The 16,984-nt window shown below is 39.8% G+C and overlaps 1 protein-coding gene across 1 annotated transcript in view; it reads left to right on the plus strand.

Moving 5' to 3' along the window:
- The window catches only part of BTG1 (B-cell translocation gene 1, anti-proliferative), a 4,576-nt gene extending 2,717 nt beyond the window's left edge, over positions 1 to 1,859 (plus strand). The window contains exon 2 of the mRNA XM_015561066.1: positions 511 to 1,859. Coding sequence (XP_015416552.1) covers positions 511 to 908 — 398 coding nt within the window. The 3' untranslated portion in view covers positions 909 to 1,859. The remainder of the gene's footprint in view (positions 1 to 510) is intronic.
- The last annotated feature ends 15,125 nt before the right edge of the window (positions 1,860 to 16,984 follow it).

Raw genomic sequence — 16,984 nt, forward strand, 5'->3', positions numbered from 1 at the left:
CTCCCGGAGCCAGGCTGGGACCAGCCTGGGACGGACGTGCTGTCCGCCCCGGCCGCCTCCTCCCGCCCATTAATCATCGCATTTGTCACCGGGACAATTACGCTCTGCCCAGAGCCTGGTGTAGGGTTGCTTGTTTTTCTTCCCTTCGGGGTGAACAGTCCGGTTGCGCTTCTCTCCTCCAAAGCCATAAACCCCATTGTGTGCCGCTGCGGTGGAGAAAGTACCGGTTCCCGCCCGGCCGCCCGGCGCTATCTCTCCGGCCCAGGCTGCGCGCCTGATTCCTGGTTTTGGCGGCTCTACCGGTTGGTTCCTGGACATTTTTTTTTTTGTCCCGTACTGCTACTCCTGTATTGTTTCTAAAATCCGGCCCGCTCACTCCCCGCACACGCACAGCCGTGAATGCAATGTTGAGCACTTAAAAAAAAAAAGTTGATAGTTTTCATTTTCACCCCTCAAAGGAGCCATCGGGGAAAAGAAAACCACGGCGGTAGCTACCCGTCCCCGTCTAAGCCTTGTTTCTCCGGTTCTTTTCTTCTACAGAACATTATAAACATCACTGGTTCCCAGAAAAGCCGTGCAAGGGATCAGGTTACCGTTGCATTCGCATCAACCATAAAATGGATCCTCTGATTGGACAGGCGGCGCAGCGGATTGGACTGAGCAGCCAGGAGCTGTTCAGGCTTCTCCCCAGTGAACTCACACTCTGGGTAGATCCCTACGAAGTGTCCTACAGGATTGGAGAGGACGGCTCCATCTGCGTGTTGTACGAGGCCTCACCAGCAGGAGGTAGCACTCAGAGCAGCTCCAGCGTGCAAATGGTAGACAGCAGAATCAGCTGCAAGGAGGAACTTCTCTTGGGCAGAACGAGCCCTTCCAAAAACTACAATATGATGACTGTATCAGGTTAAGATATAGTCTGTGGATGGATCATCTTATAATGGATGGATAAATTTGATTTTTGCTTTGGGTGGGCTCCTCTTGGGGATGGATGGATTATGGAATTTAAATCATGTCACAGCTGTGAAGATCTGGCACAAGATAGAGTGGTCAAAAAATTTTTTTTAAAGTGATAGTGCCATAGTTTGGACAGTACCTTTCAATAATTTAATAGCCTGTGAGTCCAAGTCAGTGATCACTTTATTTGCTAGGGAGTGAAGTCCTAGGGTGGTTTCAGTTTCTCCCAGACGCTATACCTAAATTTTTACATCAGTCCCTTTAATGCAAATCTGTATTTCAAAGAACTGTTCTCTGCAGTAGGTCTTGGCAGAGGAAATTTGCACTATTACACTTGAAAATTGTTAACTTTTTGGCAGCTGCATAGGAAAGCTCAACATTTGAAACAAGGTAGTACTGGAAGTTTTATGACAAGACTTTTACCTAGCACTTAAATATGTATAAATGTACATAAGACAAACCTAGTAGGCATGACCTGGGAAAATGGTCAGACCTTGTATTGTGTTTTTGGCCTTGAAAGTAGCAAGTGACCAGCATCGGCCTTGGCAACAGGCTTTACAATTTAAGACCCTTACAAGACACTGTCTCACCTGTGGGGAAGCACCAGCCAGCTCTGTACATTTGCTAGCTTGTAGTTTTCTAAGACTGAGTAAACTTCTTATTTTTAGAGAGTGGAGGTCTGGTTTGTAACTTTCCTTGTACTTAATTGGGTAAAAGTCTTTTCCACAAACCACCATCTATTTTGTGAACTTTGTTAGTCATCTTTTATTTGGTAAATTATGAACTGGTGTAAATTTGTACAGTTCATGTATATTGATTGTGGCAAAGTTGTACAGATTTCTATATTTTGGATGAGAAATTTTTCTTCTCTCTATAATAAATTGTTTCTTATCTTGGCATTTTAATTAATCTCTTGTCATGATTATAGATGTTCAGCTAAAATATATATTTCTCAGAAGACAGGTTCTGTAAGCTATGTGAATGTCAGTTGCACACTGGTCATGCTAAGAACATTTGATAAGGAGTGAAGATCTATGTATACATATTTAGATGTTATAGAGGAAACACAGGGTGGTTGTTTTTTTTTTAAATCTCTGAAGTCAAAACATGGACATACTCCCAGGCCAAATGCATGAAATGAGGATGAAAACAAAAGGGTAACCATCTACCAAAAATGATACTCAAAGGATTACATTTCATTGCTTCCCAGTTGAAGTGAAGATACAAATGTTCCATTCTGACCCACCTTTGAGAAACAATTATTTTGCCCCTATGGATTCCTTGTTCAGTTAAAAAATCCTGGGCAGATGACCCATAGTCTTAAAAGAACAGGCTAATCACTACAGAAAAATTGGTTGCTTTTTGCTTTTCATCAGCTGCAAGATTTACATTTAAAAAATCACTTAATCTGGAATTCAACAAAAGGTATGTTTTTACACATTTTTTATTCTCAAAAGTTGTAATGCTGAGTTTTTGATTTCTCATTTTCAGACTTTTATTTCAGTTAAAGCCTAAGAACCTGAATGAAACAAATAAACATTGCTGGAGTGTAGATTACTCCACTACCCTTACGATAGAGACTTAGTAAATTTTTGTTTGTAGAGGATAACAGGGTTTTTCTCTACACAGTTAAGTAACTTGCCCTGTAGTGGAACTTTTTTTTTTGTAGAAATGTAAACATGTTCACACTGGAAATAACGCAGTCTAGATTACTTGCAATTAGTAATCCCAATTAAATATGAAAATTTATTTTTATCTGTAAGGTTAAATTCTGACTTTGTAGATTATACAGGAATACACAGCTAAACCTGCAGGTATTTGGAATACAGATGACTGTGTACTTGATTGGCAGGCTATTTCAGGAGTTTGAAATATAACCACAACACATAGACTACCCTTGGTAATAACGGTTTTGTTTTTCTGTTCATTTTTGAAAACCTGCCTTCCCCCTCAGTCTTACAAACATTAATTTACAATAAAACAAATGGTACTATAGTCTTGACGCAGGTCTCACGCCAGTGCTGACTACTATTGTATACCAACTGCATTTCCTATGGTAACTCCTTTGAAGCTAGGTAACTGATAAAGCTTTCCATAATCTGGGACCTAAGGCAAAGTGAGGAGACTTCTCAGATGGAGAATTGGTTTTGAAGATCTTCACATCAGACTTTTTAGTACTTTAAAATAAATTTGGTAGGAAGAGAACTTAATAAAACATTTTATTTTTGAATTCAGGTGATGTCTGGCAAGTAAGGAGCTGTTAAGTTCCTCTTTAAAAGGCAAGCATCACTGAGACTTAGCAGCCAGCTGTTTCCTGTGACTTTAACCCTGCATTCCCCAGACAATTGTCTAGTATAGTAACTGTTTGGTAGTTCTTGTTCACTGCTTCTGGGGAAGGTTTTGCCTAGCTATTTTGATGAGAACATTTGAGTGTCTGTTGCGTGCACATGTAGGTGTGTACCAAGCCTGTACATACAGTCATTTATACCAGTTGTGTACTTTTAGTTTAGTAGTGAAAAAATTTAAAAGGCTTTTACACTGCCTGAGTTAAAGATAGTTTCTTTAATGAAATCACTTTTAGGAAATGATTTAGAAATCATTTTAGGAAAGGATGTCTGCTTTCAAAACCATTAATTGCCACTGACACCATAAATTCAGTTATTGGCAATAAGTTTAGGAATGTTACTTTTTGAGTTTTAATGGGTAGTTGTAAAATTATTTCCTCCAATTGTAGGTATTGTTTTTCTCTAATGCTGAAGGAAGGCTTACAGTGGATTGTATGGCAAGTTGTTTATGCAGGATAATGTGGCTGTTTTCCTGGCAATTTGGAATGGGAATCACATGTCCTTACGCTTAATCTGCAATATTTTTGTAATAATAGACTAGAAAGGCCACCAGAAAACTGCTTTTTGCTACTATTGCGCAAATGATTTCCTTAAGTAACTATAACACAGAAATTGTAACTTTATATACCAGGTGTTACAGATCATGGAATTGGCCTTTGAGTTCAAAGGAAGCAGTATTCCTGACTATTCTAGTGTTTAAAAGTTTTCAGGCTTCCTTTAATCTTAGGAACAAATACTATCTGCTATTAGACTTTGCCCCTTGGTGATTTTTTAACATTTCTGATACTGCCTTCCCTCTTTACAGAAGAGAAATAGTATTTTGTTTATTGAAATTTAATCATATTTTCTCTCCCATTTGCACTTCTATTTCAGATGATGTGATAAGATGCTATTGATAAACTGTGTGGGAGAGTTTGTCAGTAGTTCTAGCTATACACAAGAGACTTTAAAAAGTGTATTTTGGATTTCCTGAAACAATAGATTTCTTATTTATCTGGAGGTATATAGACTGCAAATAGTTTAGTATCATTTCAGTCTTGGCAGTTGAACCTTTGTATATGGCTGCTACCAAAACATAATGGTTTATTTTTCATGTTTGGAGCATAACAGTATGAAAAATCTTTTGTAATTTGTACTACTAACCAAACTGAGCTACTTAACTGAGTCCTTAAGTCATTTAGTACAAATAGGCCAGAGGAATTTCTATGTTACGAGTTATAATTTCTGGTTATTTCTATATATCTTTGTTTTCTTCTGATAATAGCATAAAGTTAAGCAAGGTGTTAAATTTTGTATTTTTGAGATGTTCCTATATAAGTAAACCTTAGATAGATTGTATTAATAGTGAAGATTGACACCATTTCCTCAACAATTTGTCGAGTGTAATTGACACCAGTTTTTTTTTACTGCAATTTTAATTTGGTTTACCAGTTAGTTTGGGCATCATTCAGTGTGTCAAACAGGAATAGTTAAACGGTAAGACTTTCACACAAGTCATAGGATTCTCAAAAATTTTTTAAATACTTTTCTATCATCTCATAGTTGAGTAAATCTTACAAGGAATATTCTGGGCTTCAATTTCTGACTTTTATATGAGCTTTTTCATGTTACTTACCATTTCAGTGTTGAAGATGCAGTGATCTTTTGGGAGTTTTGTACAATTATAAGTAGTAATAATGCTGAAAGGTGAAGTGATTTGAGTCTAGGGCTAGATAAAAAGGGAAAGAATGAAAAAAATGAAAATGGGAGATGGAAGGAATTTAAAGGTTTGGTAATAAAAATGCATTTGCTGGGGTCATGGGTGTTTATCAAGAGACAGTTACGCAGCGCAGCCTTGGCAGAAAGTTTGGGGAATGCTACTGTAGGGATTCTGTAATCCATGGGTCTGGGACAAAGTCTGCACTCATTTGTGAACATGCAGGTCAAAGTGCTAGTAAGGTTTATGGCCCATACCAAGTAGAAACTGGGTTTGGGGGAGGAATGGATGGGAACATGAATAAAACATACTCCTAAAGGTGTATGCCTTTCTCTCAGAATTTTATAAAGGGAAACTATCTGTTAAGCTGTCTGTCATAATTACTTAATGATTATAGCCTCTTTCCTTGTACCTTTAAGTTGTGAAGGCCATTTGTGACCCCGTTCCTGATGCTAGAAGGAAGATTAAGGATAGGCCAGACACCTAGCATCACAATAGGGACCACCAGGCAAGAAAATAACAGTGGAGTTAGCAGCACTCCTGTATTTGGAGCATATTACTTCAGATTGTAACATTGATAGAAGACATGTTTAATAATTCTCTAGATAGGCCATTTCCAAAGTTATGTCATTCTTTTAAAATATTCCCACATGTGTTTTCATGTGTGTATGCAAAAGCACATGGTACCTTTTATAAACAAATATGCATATTTGGGGGATATGCTAACTTTTTTTGATAGAGGTGCATGATCAAAAGTGTTTAGAAACTGTTTCTCTAGTTATCACTAAAGTAAATGAGTGTTTGCTCTTCCAAGGATAATTTGATTGTTGTATTCTTTAAGTGATAAGTCTTAAAATGAAAAGCTGTTATAGCAATCCAAAGAGGGTTGTGTTTTCTAATTTTAGCTTATCTGCTTAGTCCTTATTTGTAAAATGAAGATATCTTTTATAGCCAACAGATACCAAAATTAAGTGTTACACCAACTCAAAGTCCATGTGCTCCTGTATATTAAACTATGTATTGCTATGTGTTGAAATTCATATTTTATGTTTTTAGAAATTTTCTTTTTAAATGTTACGGCTTTTGTAACATTTCCATGGTTGCAAAATAACTGAGTTAATGTAGTTTTACATCAGTGATTAAATTTGTTTTAGCAATTATGATTTAACCAGAGGTCCCCTGTATTTTTTTTTTCTCTTGTTCAGAGCAATCCCTAAATTTTTAGGAAAGAAAAATGGCTAACAAATTAAACTTTACTTGAGAAGATTCTATTAATGGGCCTAAACCTAAAGTGATAAGATTCTACAGTTATACTATAAACAAGATTGAATGCATTTTTCAGACTTAATTTATGGCAGTTTTGTCCCCTTGAGTAAATAAACTAAATGGAGTTGTATTGCCTATAAATTGCATTTGTGGGCCTTTTAAGTTACCAATATATATTCTTACCTGACCTCCCAACAACTGGGTGAGGTTGGCAAGTAAGTAGGTCAGTATTTTTTAATTTTTATTTTATGGATAGAAAAATGAGGCTTACAGCGTTTAATTTGCTCCAATACTAAACAGCTAATAAAGAGCTAATTCATCATTTGAACTCAGTCTATTCTAACCCCAGAATCCAAGCTCTTAATTATTGTTATATAGTGGAGTATGATTTATCTATCTTGTTTTCCATTGTTGGAACATGCATGTTTTAACTTCTCATTGCTATTGGCCATCTTTGGTCATTTTTATTCTTTAAACCCTTTCACTCGCTGTGTCCACTAGGCTTACAGCTGTCTTCGGCTTTCTTTAGGAGGCAGTTGGGATGTAGTATAAAGAATACTAGTCTTGGACTCATAAGGATGAGTTGGAATCCAGGCCTGTACCAGGTACCAGCTCGTGACTTTGGACATGCTGCTCTGCCTTTCTAAGCTCATCACTCCATACGTAAAACTGGGGATAAAAATAAGTCTGTTGTCAAGGTCAAGCATGAAAACTAGCCATAATGGTTGGATTCTTGGAAGTGACAAGTTCTATATCATGGAGGCAAATTAAATATAGCAGATTGTTTTCTTGAAAATGTGATGTCACTGTGATTGTTTTTAGGGTTATTTGAAAGTTTGCTTTAGCCAATAGTTGCAAGAAATGGACTTGTGTTTGTGAAATAATATAGGAAGGAAAATGAACACTCCATTCCCTTTTTTAAGGGTGGAAGTGGATAAACCAGGCCTTGCATATTTATTTTACAGACTTTCCTGGGCTGTGTCTTTAATATTGTGGTTTTCATAGCTATGTTCTCAGTGAAGCAAAAAAAAAGAGAAAAAAATGAAGAAATCTTGTCAGATCTTTTTGTCTGTATTGAAGACACCTTGAGAAAGGAGTGCTATACCCAGGTGGGTATGGCAGTGCAGCCCTGTACAATGCACGTTTGCATTCATTATCTTGTGTAATTCTCACAAGAACTCTTTGCTGTATAAAGTAAGTTGACTTTTCCCAGGGTTTGCAGCCCTTCAAGCTATTTGTACTTGGCCGTGCTTTTGCAAGATATTTTCAAGCTGGTTTTTAAACAGAACTCAGTGGTTCTCAATCTCATCTTAATCTAGAGTGGTGTGAGTACTTCCTTCACTGCAAAGAAAAGCAGCCTTTTTATAAGTTATCAGTTTGGGTTTGAGTTTCTTCTTGTGATGTAACCTGATGCAACCTCTGCTTGAACCACTAATACTGTAATTGATTTCTTTTAGTCAGTCATAAATGAATCATTGACCATGAGTTCTTTTTCATTTAAACTCAATTCCCTTTTTCTATGTGATGATATCTTCCTTGAATAACTTGCTGCCGGGTTGTGTAGCATTACTGTATACCTCTGTGAAGGAGGTACTTAGCCAGCAAAGCTTCTTGCTAATTTATTTTGCAATCCTATAGGAAACAAAGGGCCCCATTCTTAAAAGAACCTCAAGAGACTTGCAGGCAAGATTGCTTTGACCCTTCCAGAAGTATTGCATCTTTGAGCCCTGTGTGGTTCAGGCCCCGTGTAGCCTTATAAATCAGTCAGTGTGTTCCTGTAATGTTTAAAATTGGGAAGTAAGAATAAGAGTTTTGAATTAATTAAAGCAAGGTTTAGGTGGCCAGTTTTGTCAGAACAGTTATTCCTTGAGGCAGGAGTTACGGTTGTAGAGTTTAGAGATGGAATGCTGATGTAACATTGAAACATTAGATACTAGCTACCCTTCTAACTCCCAGATTCTTGCTTTTTCCACATTACCCTGTCCTTTCTAAGTCTTCAGGGATGCTTTCTAATGGTTAAAATGTGGTTGGTGCTTTGTCCTGTTTATCACATTTCATTTAACAGATACTCACTGAGTTCCTCAGTGTGCCCAGTACTGCACTAAGAACTGAGGTTGCAAAAGTAGTCATCAGCTCTGCCCAAGAGGGACTTAGAGCCTAGTGACAGAAAGAAAGTTAACAACAAATGTAAAAATTGGACCTGAGACATCACTAAGGAAAGGATAGTGGTACAGTGGTGTCCTGACAGCTAGAATAGATGTGACTGCCATAGGGAGGCTTCCCAGAGGAGGGGCACGAGCTGAGATCTGGAGGATGCGTAAGGGTTTCAGTGGAGGAGGCAGGGGAGGGGTAACAGTGCACAAATCTGGCTAGAGTGTGCAGTGAGTGGGAGAGGCTGAAGACAAGGGACTGGAGTGGAGAGGAACTAAGGAAGTGAGGCCCAATGCTGCGGGGCTTTAGACGTAGACTGACCTTATAATGTGTTCGATAAGTTTATCAACCAAACTGTGACTCTTGAGAGTAAAACAGGGTGCTGTTAATAATTAAACCCAGATTATAAGCATCAGCCAGAACAGATTGTCACCTCATTTTCCTATGTTAAGAGTCTAATCTCTGAATAAGGGCTCGGCAACCAGCACTGCGTCTCCTTTCCAGTGCACGCATCAAGAAGTAAGAACACCTTATCTAGTCCAAAAGGAACCCAAACAGAACTCAGTGTTTTCTGGAACAGCTAGGTTGTTATGATTTGTTCTGGCACAGTTACATTCACGTTGTAAGGGTTCAGCATGGCAGGTTGGGTTTTAGTGTGAGCTGCTAGATCAGAGGCACTTTCATGACGTACAAATCAGCACAATTTAACCATATCTTGAGCATTTGCCACATTTTTTTTTGTCATAGCACTTGTCATTTTTGCAATGAGTATTTATTTGAAAAGCATTTTTTTAAAAAAATGGTTTCATTCTAGGTTTACATTTTGAGTGTCAGTACCACCTGGCCATTCTTTCAAGGTGTGTGTCACATTTTTTTTTCTCTTTAAATTGATGTGAAATTGTATACAGTTAAATGAGTAGAGTTCAGTAGAATTTGCATACCCATGTGATCCACACCCTGATCAAGAGATAGAACATTTCTACCTTCCCAGAAAACTCCCTTTTGGGGCATTTAAAATTTGGTTAAATAATATGGTTATAGAGCCCTGACTCAATAAAAAATGAGTTGTCTTCCCTCTCCTTTTTCTGACTTTATTTTTGCTTCCTAATCATGCGGTAATGGTTACTTTAAACATGAAGCAAATTGTCACCAGAAGAAACTGTTGCCTTTCAACTAGTTATGATTTAGTGGTTACTAATATAGTACGTCCCTGCTCAACTTAGTATGGCTTTTTGGTCTTTTAAAGTGAGTAGTAAAATTTGAGTCATATCCCCATCACTGACTGACTCACAAGCTTACTAAGGATTGCCTGGTGTTTATTATTAGGCTGAAGCTTTAGAATCATGATTAATTGAAAAAGATTGTGATAATGCAAAATTTACATAACATCCCCCCCCCTTTTTCTTTTAGTCTGATCATGTCACTCTTCAGCAGATTTTTCAGATAAAAGGATCCGAATGTTAAAACTATATACATCTGAGTCCTAGCCTTGAGGACTTCCTTCCATCTCAAAATTCTCAACTCCAGTTGCCAAAGAGCAGTTAGAACATAGACTTAAGTTACAGCACCATTAGTTGTGAAATGGATTGAATTCAAGAGCTGTGTGTCACTGTCTTTAAAGATTCTTGAGTGCAGAAATGGGAAGACTTGTCCTAAAGAGACTGTTAATTAATGACTGGGGTTTACTGAGGGACAGGGAAAGGAGATAATTCACCAGTGATTGAAAAGGGGATTAACTCCTTATTTCCCCCTGTGGATTTAGTGTTCTGATTAGGAACACGAACTGGAACCAGATCTTGAATTAACTATTATTTTTCCTGAGAAGAACAATGTATTCTGCTAAGCACGGCCTCTGCTGCCAAAGCAATGGTGTGGTGGTGAGTGGCTTTGGTATTTCTTGCAATAACACCTAATATATATTTTTTAATATATTTTATTGATTTTCCACAGAGAGGAAGGGAGAGAGATAGAGAGTCAGAAACATCGATGAGAAACATCGATCAGCCGCCTCCTGCACACCCACCCCTGGGGATGTGCCCGCAACCAAGGTACATGCCCTTGACTGGAATCGAACCTGGGACCCTTCAGTCCGCCGGCTGACGCTTTATCCACTGAGCCAAACCAGTCAGGACATCACCTAATATTTTATTACCAGTTGGACTTCCCCCCCTCCTCCTCCACATTTAATTTTCGAAAGAATGGCAACCAAGTGAAGGTGTATGGAAGGATGAGCCAGATTTGGTTAGTAGAGAGAGAGACTTGTCAATACCCATTTGCAATTGGAAAGTCCTACTCTGATTACATATTCATATTACTTATTTTTAAAAAGAAGTTTTGTGCATTAAGCACAGGAAAATTTAAATGGTGTTCCTTATTAGGAACTTTTCCTCCATTTCCTCCTCTGTCCTCTTCCTGGCGAGCCTTTCCAGGAGCAGCAAACCACTGTAGACCCTGTGCTGTGCTCTCTACTCTGTAAGAATCTGACCTGATGTTGCAGGCACTTCCTGTAGACATCCTGAGTGCCAGGACTGTGCCAAACACCTGTGCGTATCTCTTCACTAACTCCTCTCACAAGCCTATAAGTCATCTCTGATTTGGTAGAGTGATGTTATATTGTGACTTCCCCAAGCTCAGAGAACTATGGGATGATTGGAGGCTAGAATCCAGCTCCTAACCAATATCACATCCCAGTGCATTGCTTTCTGCTCCCATTGTATTTGTAATTGTTTGCATCCATGCCTGATTTTCCCTTTAGACAAGAAGAACTTGAAGTCAGGAACTCAGAATAGAGCTTTAGAAAATGCTAATTATTAGTTAATCTTATTGATTCATAAATATTAGTTGAGCAGCTACTATGTGTCCAGAATTGTAGGCCAGTGATTTTTCAGCCATTGTGCTGAAAGAATTTTTAAAACATGCAATACTTGACTATTTAGTCAGGAGTACTGATCTCTTTTCCCTTAGATCAGTGGTTCTCAACCTGTGGGTCGCAACCCCTTTGGGGGTCGAACAACCCTTTCACAGGGGTCGCCTAAGACCATCGGAAAACACATATATAATTACATATTGTTTTTGTGATTAATCACTATGCTTTAATTATGTTCAATTTGTAACGATGAAATTGGGGGTCACCACAACATGAGGAACTGTATTAAAGGGTTGCAGCATTAGGAAGGTTGAGAACCACTGCCTTAGATTGTCAAAGAAAAAAAAAAAGATGACAACCAACAGAACAATATCTCTCTGGTGTGAATGAATCAAAATTATGCCTATCCTTTTTGGTAGATAGGCCAAAAATATATATATTTTTTGGTGTGCCACAGAATTTTAGTAGTTTATATGTGCCATGAGATGAAAGAAGTTGAAAGCAGCTATTCTAGGCATTTAGAAATATAGCAGCAAACCAAACAAAAATCCTTCCCCTTGGAGAGGAAAGTAAGTCAGTGAAATGTATGATATATGAGATGGTGGTAGTGCTCAGGGACAGGGCGGCCGTGCTGGTGCTGTGGATGCTGTGGGAGACCTTGGGACACCCCTATTGGGGTGGGAGCAAGGGGAAGGTTGCTATCTTAAGTAAAATAGTCAGGGAGGTGATATTTGAGCAGAAACTTGAAGGAGAACAGAGAAACAGCCTAGGAGATATCTGGGAAAAGAACATTCCATTCAAAAGATCGAGTGAATTTCAAAATCCTGCCAGGCTCATTCCTCCCCAAATACATAATTGTAATTTGGTATTATTGGACGCTGTTTTAGTAATGTCAAACTATCTGGTTTAGGACAGTCGTTTCCTGACCACTTTCTACTTCGTTTGTTGGTCATTGTATGCTATAGGAATCAGCACAACTTTGATAATTGGAATACCCGGTTGGATTTTTGTTTTAATCCTCTCCATTTTAGAGAGAACTACAGATCATAATAAGCAGGCTGAGAAGAAGACAATTGTCACAAAAAAAATAAGTCTAGCCCTGGCTGGTGCTCAGTGGTTAGAGCATTGGCCCATGAACCAGAGGAGGGTCCCAGTTTCAATTCCCAGTCAAAGGCATGTACCTGGGTTGCAGGTTTGATCCCCAGCCCCAGTCGGGGTGTATGTGGGAGGCAACCAATCGATGTCTCTCTCACATTGATCTCTCTCCACTCTCTCTCTCTCCTCCAGCCCCCTCCCTTTCACTGTCTCTTAAAATCAATGGAAAAAATATCCTCTGGTGAAGATTAACAAAATATAACTAAGTCTGACTTTTTAAAACTTTAGAATACATATGAAATGAGAATTGATATTCAATATAGTGATAGAGTCTCAGAAAGATGCTCAGTATTTTGTTCAGATGTATAGCTAGGCAAGCTAACAGACAAGCATTGAAAACAAAGGATTTTCTTGCTGACATTTAGATAACTGGAAAATTCAGTTATCCAAAATGCCTGTTCCTCAGGCTCTGAGATTAAAGTACAGAGGCTTGTTATCATTTAGAGTCCCTGACATTCATGAATGAGACAAGATAAAAGCAAAGGTACTTTACTTTCATCATGCAGCCATCCAAAAATTATGGAATACTTACTCTATTTAAGGTGCTAGCAGGTATCTGGCCTATTCTTAAGTTACAGAAAGTCCCTGATGTTAAGATATAAAAATGGATATTTCCCTGGTTCTACTTGCCTTGTCAATGATGATTGAAAATGTACTTTCCTAAATATATTTCATCATGAATTCTGTCTACCCCAGCCATGTTCCGAACCCAAGGAATAAGAAGCTCCTTCAGAGCAGTTTGAAACTTGATGTAGCCATCCCGTCTAATTGTCTTCCTTTGATTGTATAAAAATTGGATGGGTACTTTTAACATTTTAAGGTTAAGTCCAAATCAGATATGATTCTCCTTCATCTGAAAGTCGAAGCAAAGCTAAAAAGGAAGCAGAAACCAGATTTCTGGGTGTACAAAGGATCCTTTTAAAAACTCCTAAACATGAACCAGATAATTCTGGCCATTTGACTAATAATGGTGGGATGGGATGGTGGGGAAAGGGGAAGAGAATGAATGAAAAATGGAAAATATACTTTGAAAAGCAATAGTGATATTATATAGGATTTTATGCAGAACTAAAACTTTTATCCAAAGCAAATATTTACCAAAGGTGCTATGGGACCTTTCCTGGAGATCTTTTAAGTAGACTCTTAAAACCGCCAATTGTTCTTATAAATGCTGATCAATCTACATTTTCAGAATATCTTAGAATTTACATATATATACTAGAGGCCCAGCGTACAAAATTCACGCATGGGTAGGGTCTCTAGGCCTGGCCTGTGATCAGAGCCAATCTTCCCCGCCCCCTGCAGCCGGCCCCTCCCCCTGCCGCTGCTGTTGGTTGCCCTCTGTGTGTGGGGCAACTGGCAGGGTGATTGGGGCCCCGCTCGCACCGCTTTGGCCTGGCACTGCCACATATGCTGCCATCCACCCCTGGTTCCCTGTTCCCCATCTGGAGCCTGCAGGCTAAGGGCAGCTCCTGTATTGAGTGTCTGCCTTCTGGTGGTCAGTGCGCATCATAGTGACCAGTCGTTCAGCCATCTGATTGGTTTGCATATTACGCATACACACACACACACACACACACACACACACACACTCTATCAGTCCGGTGCATGAATTCATGCATGGGTGGGGTCCCTCGGCCTGGCCAGTGATCGAGGCCTATCAGGGGGCCGGATGGCTTGGGGGAGGGGCTGGGGGAGGTTGGCTGGCTGGTGGGAGGGGCTGCAGGAGATTGGCCACCAGTGGTGGGGTGGGGTGGAGGGGCTACGGGAGGTTGGCTGTGGGAGCACACTGACCACCAGGGTGCAGCTCCTGCACTGAGTGTCTGCCCCTTGGTGGCCAGTGCACGTCATAGTGACTGGTTGACCGGTCGTTCCGGTTGTTTGGTCGTAATGGTCGCTTAGGCTTTTATATATATAGTAGAGGCCCCGTGCTAGATGGAGCCCGGGTGGGCTGGCTGATTGCTGCTGTACCGCCCGGCTGCCCCGGGTCGGGTCGCACACAGACACCCACTGCTCCGGGTCACAGATAGTAGGCCTGGATAGCAGCAGGGCAGGTGGAATGGTGCTGTCCTGCCCTGCCTGCAGTATGCAAATTAGCTGCCATCTTTGTTGGCAGTTAATTTGCATATCGTGCTGATTAGCCAATGGGAGGCGTAGCAAAGGTACGGTCAATTACCATGTTTTTCTATTATTAGATAGGGTAATTTGCCTAATGATGATAGTACCACAACCAAAATTCCCTAATGTTAAATTTGGGGACAAGTAAAATAAACTGTTAATCTGAAACTCTGTATCATGGATACAGATAGTGATTATAGCCTTGTGACTTTGCTAATAATATTTATTATGATAATCTATGGCATCTCTCCAGGAAGATTTCTCAGATTCATCAGGGCAGATTAAAGTTCATTCTGTTTATCAAAATGCTGGCAATGACTCTCTGACTTTGAAAGGTGTGCTTTTGCCCTTCTGTTTTCATGAGAAAAGTCTGCCTTCATTTCCTAATGAACGTCCCTTTGTTTTTCTTCCTTCCACCTACTCATCCTGAACTTGTTCATTTAGATAGGAAAACCCTGTACTATGTAGAACAAAATAAAAACATTTAAATGTGTGGTTGGGCAGACTTATTTTTAATCTGAGTCGTTTGGTGTAACACTTTGTGTTAGGTAATAATTAAAGTTCTGATAAAACTTACCAAAATGGAGTTTTTAGTTGACCATTTAATAACTTAAAGAATTTAGGGTGTTATTAGAATAAAAATAGATTTCACTATCTTGAGTCCAACTCTCTGGCTTAATATAGTATATTTTTTTTCCTGAGAAAACTTTCATTTCACTAGAAATTTATTTCAGGGGAACAAAACACAGACACATGTGTATGTGTATTAGATATGTGTTTGCTGGGAGCCTAGGGAAGTAGAAGGTTAGCATTGAGAAGAGGAGAGTAAAATTTAAGAAACGGTGCAAAGGAAAATCTCTGCATCCATTTGAGTGTCCGGTGTGTATGCCCTTCTTAAATTAGTGCAGGGAAAAAAATGTTCTGGTCAGCTTTAAAAACGTTTAATATATGGTTTGTTCTAATGCCTAGACACCAATTTTGGTAAAAGGAAGTTTACAGAGAAAGAAAAAATATTTCCCATTATCACATCAAAAAAATAACCCCCCGTGTACATAACATTTAAAATCTTATTCTTTTTGATTTAGAGTAAAGCACCTGACAAAAATAGTTTGTGAGCCAAGAAGGGTCTATTTTTTTAAATATTTATATTTATTGATTTCAGAGAGGGAGGGAGAGGAAGAGAGAGAGAGAAACATTGATGAGAGAATATCATTGATCGGCTGCCTCCTGCAAGCCCTACACTGGGGATCGAGCTGGCAACCCAGGCGTGTGCCCTGACTGGGAATTGAACCATAACCTCCTGGTTCACAGGTCAACACTCAAAGGTCTATTTTTCACAAGCTTTCAGATCACCAACATATAGGAAGTGCTGACTGTGCAAGGACTCTTTCATTGGAATTGGGTTCTATTTCACGTCGGAAATGGGAATATACAAGCGGGCACGTTGACAAGCCCTAGCCACATACATGCTGGTGGTGAAGTACCCAAAGCTACAACATTTAAAAAAAAAAAAAAAAGAAGAGGAAGAAGCAAATGGAGCCCCGCATTATGCTTGGACCCCAGTTAAATGCCCATCTGTGAGCTCGGCACCCAAGATAGTGATGCAGAAACACTGGTTAGAGGGTGCAGCTGCCGTGGTTTGGGAGATGGGAAAGAGGTACTGAAGCTGCTTTGCTCATGCAAGACTCACTCCTGAGGGCTTGATTTTTCTGGCACTAGTTTGGCCACTAAGCTCAAGTTTACCCATTAGGATCTTAAATTAAAACCACAAGCAATGTGTCTCATCCCTTTTCCTGCTTTAGCAGGCAAGGCAAAAACCATCCCCCCAAAAAACATGCTCCTGTGGCCATGTCAGGGTCATGTGTGATTTCAGGTGCGCTCCTTTCTCTCCCGGGAGGAAGCATGTTAGAGTGTAGGAGGGCACGACTAAATGCTGGAGATGCTCCATTGCATGCAGAAAATCCACCACCCACGAACTCGGGTACCTAATGCAACCTGATTTTTGCCATGGTCACCCTGTAGATGGATCAAACCCCACTCTTCTGACGTGATCAAGTCCAATGTCATTCTCAGGTTCCCCGCACCCCCAGGTGGCACATCCTCTCCTCCGAACTCTGCCCTCGAAGCACTGCCTCTGCTGGGTCAGATCAGTTTGGTGACCCCCTCGCCAGCCGGTGTGGGCCGTCCTATGTGCACACTAGCCAGATGTGAAGCTTTGCCGCATCCTCATTTTGGCAGATATTCACTCCTAGAAAGCAGATTTTAGCAAAGGTGTGAGAAGACAAGAGACTGGCCCTGCAGCAGCATAGACATTTTGCATTTGCATTATTAGGATCGTTTAAATGCTTTGGTCATTTCTGGATCCCGGAATTCAGGTCCTTTTTCTCTTCTCCTTTTCCCTTCCTGCCCCCACTAACCCCTCTTCTCTTTCCC

The sequence above is a fragment of the Myotis davidii genome, unplaced genomic scaffold (genome assembly GCF_000327345.1).
Source record: "Myotis davidii unplaced genomic scaffold, ASM32734v1 scaffold656, whole genome shotgun sequence".
Taxonomy (NCBI): Eukaryota; Metazoa; Chordata; class Mammalia; order Chiroptera; family Vespertilionidae; genus Myotis; species Myotis davidii.